Source organism: Apium graveolens, chromosome 9 (genome assembly GCF_009905375.1).
Source record: "Apium graveolens cultivar Ventura chromosome 9, ASM990537v1, whole genome shotgun sequence".
In the NCBI taxonomy this organism is placed as follows: domain Eukaryota; kingdom Viridiplantae; phylum Streptophyta; class Magnoliopsida; order Apiales; family Apiaceae; genus Apium; species Apium graveolens.
In genome coordinates, this window is record NC_133655.1 from 19,404,080 (window position 1) to 19,409,469 (window position 5,390).

The 5,390-nt window shown below is 34.9% G+C and overlaps 1 protein-coding gene across 1 annotated transcript; it reads right to left on the reverse strand.

Moving 5' to 3' along the window:
• Positions 1-445: 445 nt before the first annotated feature.
• Positions 446-2,218, reverse strand: LOC141685077 (uncharacterized). The gene is made up of 4 exons (XM_074490198.1): positions 1,737-2,218; positions 1,399-1,669; positions 1,074-1,313; positions 446-496 (listed from the first exon to the last, which is right to left on the reverse strand). Exons 1-4 carry the CDS (start codon positions 2,216-2,218, stop codon positions 446-448), a joined length of 1,044 nt encoding a protein of 347 aa, XP_074346299.1.
• Between the last annotated feature and the right edge of the window lie 3,172 nt (positions 2,219-5,390).

Below are 5,390 nucleotides of genomic sequence, written 5' to 3' on the forward strand. Positions count from 1 at the left end.
TTGTGATTTCAGGTTTGCTAAGAAGGTTGAGAACTATGGAAAGTGAGCATGAGAAACAATTGCTTGAAGTTAAGAAGAAGAAGAGTGGAAAATGATCGTGTAGAATGGTTGTAGCCTTTGTTTTTTTTTTTTCTGTTTTGCTTATGTATGCAGTGCAAATATTGAGTAATTGAAGTAGGAATGGTAGGTGCTGTTGTAATGAAGATGGTGGATGGAAGTTGAGTAATGAATGTGATGTTTGGTAGTTGTAAAATGCAGTGAATAAATGTTTGTAGTGTCTTTGAATTGGTGTTCCTTTTAATGTAATGAAAATGTCTTATTTTACAATGTTGTTCCAATAAATACATAAAATAAAATATTAACATTAAGATTATATGGCACAACATTAGCATAATTCTAGCATCCATAAGTCTAAAGGTTGCAAAATATAAATCCAGGAGGCCTTTTAGAGGCTGGCAAATCCACAATACAGAAGTCTAGCTTCCATAAGTCTAAACTGCTTAAATGGTTAAACACATCTTAAATAGAAATCCAAAAGGCCTTTTATAGGCTGACAAGTTTGCATATAAATGCTTGCATAAAAACTTAGTTTAGTTAACATATTTCTTGTTAATTTTCTTGGCCTAGTGCTCCTTGCTCTTATGATTTCTGCTTTTGTTGTGATGGTCTTTTTCTGCTTCTGCCATGTTTTAGGAGCCACTCCACATGAACTTGGTCCCGGATTATTTTTTGGAGAAGGAGGATGTGACTGAAAAAACCCAGTTTCAGTGTTACATGCTTGGTTTGGTGGTTGAGAAGCACCAGATGTAATCTCTGTGGCAATGTTCTGGCCTTCCTCCTGGCCTCCATTTTCATTGGCCTCTTCCTCAGTAGCATGATTTCCCCCATTATAATTAGCATGTTGTCCTTGCTCTGTGCTTTCTTCATTAGCATCATTTTCATTGGCTTCTTCATTAGCATCATTTTAATTGGCTTCTTCATTAGCATCATTTGACTTCATACCCTTGAAAGAGCAGTACAAGTGAGTACATAAAATAGATTGCACTTGCTAACAATATAAGTTAACAGTGTACCTGTCTTCCACAAGTTCTTTTATTATGTCCCCATTGATTGCACTTGCTACACCTCAAACTGGTTTTTTGCCTTTTAAGTTTTGTTGCATCAGGTGGGGGCGCTTTTATGTCATTTTTCTTATTCCTTCCGATTTTAGGTCTACCAATGGATGGTTTCACATTTGGAGGTAGAGGCTTATTGAATCCAGTCTTGATCCATTCCTCTTTGCCATTAATTGGTTCAACAATATGCTTATAAACCTAATAAACAATTTTAAAGGAATAACATAATAAGGTAATCTAATTGCAATAATTTTAAAAAAAATTACATGGCAGTGAAACTTACATTTCTAAACATGTTAGTGGAATAACTTCTATGCACTCCAAAATTAGCAACATTGAAGCCCTTTGAATTGAGGCAAGCCACTGCATGGAAGCATGAAATTCCACTGAGCTGCCATTTCTTGCAGGCACAAGTCTTGGCTGTGAGATCCACCACAAGCTCATAACCACCAGCAGATGTTTGCACAAGAAATCTAGCACCTCCTGACCAAGTTACATGACATGCAACTAACTTCTTTGTGGCCCTCAAACCGGTGTGTTGTAAATATAATAGCCTTGGAATTAATGGACACACAACTTAAAACACACATAACTTACTCATTCAATTTTTAAGTGCATTGCCACAGAACTCTTCTCAGTTCATTGCTATAATCCCACAACATGGCATATGACTCCTCATGAGTCCCATTTATAGCCTTCAAAGCAATGACCTTGGCCCTGTAACACATTGACTTATTCACTTGACACCCCAAGTCATTGACCACCTTCTTTTGAAAAGCTTCACACTCCCAGCTATGATTCATTCTTATTTCATCCATATACCTCCTAGCTATCCAATCTGCAGAGAGCTGTTTTTGTTCCCATGTCAACTGACATGTATGCTTATTTTGATAAGTCCTGATTTGGTAACTATCAGTCTTCTGGCATTTGTTGGCATAAATTTTCCACTTATAAGGAGATGTGCAAATGAACTGGACCTTACTTCCCATATTTGGTTGCCTAAGAACATGCCTTCTCTGGGTAATAGCATGGCTCCTCACAGCTAGCCTTAACACCTCTGCACTGCTAAAATGCATTCCAAGTTCAAAATGGGGATCCTTCATGTCTTTCTCCTCATTGAACTCAGGAAATATGTGATCATCTTCATCATCACTACTGTGACGCCCTCCAAACCCGGGGTCTAGATTTGGGGGTCACTCGCCAATAAACTAAAATAAAATAATCACAGCGGAATAATAAAATAAATACGACCCCTTTACCTGCACTGGATCGATCACAGGTTATAGTATGGAACAGGCACTACTACAAATCAAGTGTTATTACAACCCATAAGTCTAATTAGTTTTACAGATTATTCAAATTTTATTACAAACCTCTAGACTATCCAAGCGTCCCAAAACAGTCTACCTGGAATACACATCACTATTTACAAGCACTCGACCTCTGGTCAAACTTGGAACTTAAGCTTGCTCTGGCCTAACTGAAAGAATCAAGATAAGAAACAAGTATGAGCGAAAGAAATGCTCAGCAAGTAGTAAATAACTTATGATTTGGAATAACAACAGTATATCTGATGAACAAAACCAACTACAATAATTGAGCAGTATCAAAACTGATATAAATTTGATAATAAACAACATTTGCAATATATTATGTTTTGGGATTGGAATCCTCGAACGACGGTGTGTTGCCGCCGGTGATCAGCCGCGGAGCAACACCGGTATGCCGAAACATATCCAACTAAACAAAAGGTACCCAAGGCACATATTGGCCTAGCAAGGTGTTATATCCTGTATAACACATAGCTCACACTGGACCGCCGCCACGGCCTCTTACGCAACCATCCAACCCATAAAACCATTTTCCGTCAAAGGAGTCGAATCAAATGACATCCTTAACCACATAACTCCCCATTTCTCATGGTCCGGAGTTTTCTCAACAACCAATGGCGAAATAACCAGAACAATTAGTTATTCGCTAGTCTCAATTCAAAGCTTCACTGTATAGAGTAAGTTATAGCGAAATGTAAAAATATTTAACTATTCTGAACTTAGAATAGTAGAGAAATTAAAAGGATAAATTTAGAGTCAATAACACTTGAATGGCATGTGAACATATAAATATTTGCATAATAAGATTCAAAATAAACGTCACTGGAACAATAAGTGAAGTTAGGGTACTTGCCTGGTATGCTCAATAACTTCTTACTTTAACTCTGCTTCTAACTGATGGCTACTATCTTCGTCTAACACTTGACTGCACTCCTTGCTACTCGATTCTATAAACAAAAGGACTATCTTAATTGACAGATCTAAACTCAATCGACGTAACTATACGTCTTGACATCTACCCGATCGTTTATAACTAGCATGGCATTTTAAAATTATAACAGATAGCATGTATATCACGTAACACGTAATCATGGCATTTATATAACACGTACTCACATATTTTATGTAACACATAAGTCAAATCATTAAGGGGTACGTCTCAGTGCGTTCAGAATGAAAATTAGGTCAATATTAGCATTTACCGATCAGATACCGACTTAAACTGATACACAAATCAAATGACATTGCAATACAAAAGAAATTAGGTCTCAAAAGTATTTTTATTAAAAGCGCAATATTTTTCTGAATCTGTACGCGTTCGTTTTGTATTAAACGGACAAACGGTTGATTTATTATGAATTTTTGAACATTTTTCGGAATAAAACGGGTTTCCGAATCATTTAATAATTAAATAATAAGGCTCGAACACTCAAAAATAATTTTATAAAAATTATCGAGCTTAGAAAATAATTTAAAATAATATTTTAAAGCTCGAGACTATTTTTCAGAATTTTTAAATCAATTTTAAATAATTAAATCCAATTAAATAATCAATTAAAATTAATTAATAACTAATTAAATTAATTAACCAACTAATATTTAAATTAATTGACTAATTAAATAATTAATTATCAACTAAAATTAATTAACTAAATAATTTTGATTTATTTTTGAATTAAAATAAATTTTCAGAATTAAATTAATGAATTTCAAAATAAAAATAAATTTTCAGAAATTAAAATAGGATTTTTGAATTATTTTAAAACAGAAAATTACAGAAACAGACTTATGGAAATTGGTTTGGGGAAAAATGGATTGAAATCGGGTCGGAAATTGGGTTAAAAACGGGTCGAACCGGGTCGTCAAGAAACCCAAGAACAAGCCGGAAATCCGCAGATTCCGGCGAGTCTTCCGGGTTCCGGCGAACGCCGTTCACCCTTCTGTGTCCCGATTTTGCAATTCTTTTCAATACAGAAATGATTCACAGTCGTATCAGCAACACAAACACAAGAATCATCTTCACAAACGATCCAAAGATCGACAACTCCGGCAGAAACCACCATTAACGCCGGTGGTTTCTTCGAGTTTTCCGGCAAAACTCGACTGAATCATTCCCGAATTCAAACACTACAATTTTGTACGTAATTCGACTAGAAATCATCATATAAAACTACTTATAACATCAAAACAATCAAACAATCATCAGAATTCAAAACCCCAATTTCGAATCATGAACCCTAAAACCGATTTTCAAATTTAACAACTGTTAGAACGATTTGATGATATAAAATGATAGAGAATCATCTGTGATTCATTTTGGTTATTCATACTTGTGATTTGGTGTTCAATAACACCTTCAAAATTGACTCTGATTCTTGAAATTCTCCAAGAACACCAAGAACACATATTCAAGAAATTTTCAGAAATTAAAACCTTAATTTCTATATGATATTGAACTCTATTTTTGACGTATAATATACCAAATTGACCAGAAAAACATGCTCTACAACATGGAAGCATCAAATCACATCAACAACATCAAGAACAAAATTTCATCATTTAATTATCAAATAATTCGAATATAAATAAATAAATAAGAAAATTACTGTGATTTCTGGGCAGAAACTGATGATTGATTCAGAAAGAAGATTTCGAGAGCTTCGTTTTGATATGCTGCACGCCCGAATCGGAGTTCGATAACGCCTTCGTTCGTGTGTTTGATTCTCGGGAACGTTTCGGTTTTCTCGGGTTTTTCTCTGTATTTACGGTGTTTTAACTGGTTGCAAATGAATAAACGGAATAAACGAAATAAGAAATAGGCTATTTATATTTATGGAATATTGGATCGTTCTGGATCATTTTGGATCATTTTGGATCGTTAAATTAGTTGCTTAGCCGCTAAGTAACTGCAATAACGATCCGATTCAATACCAAAATTGGATAA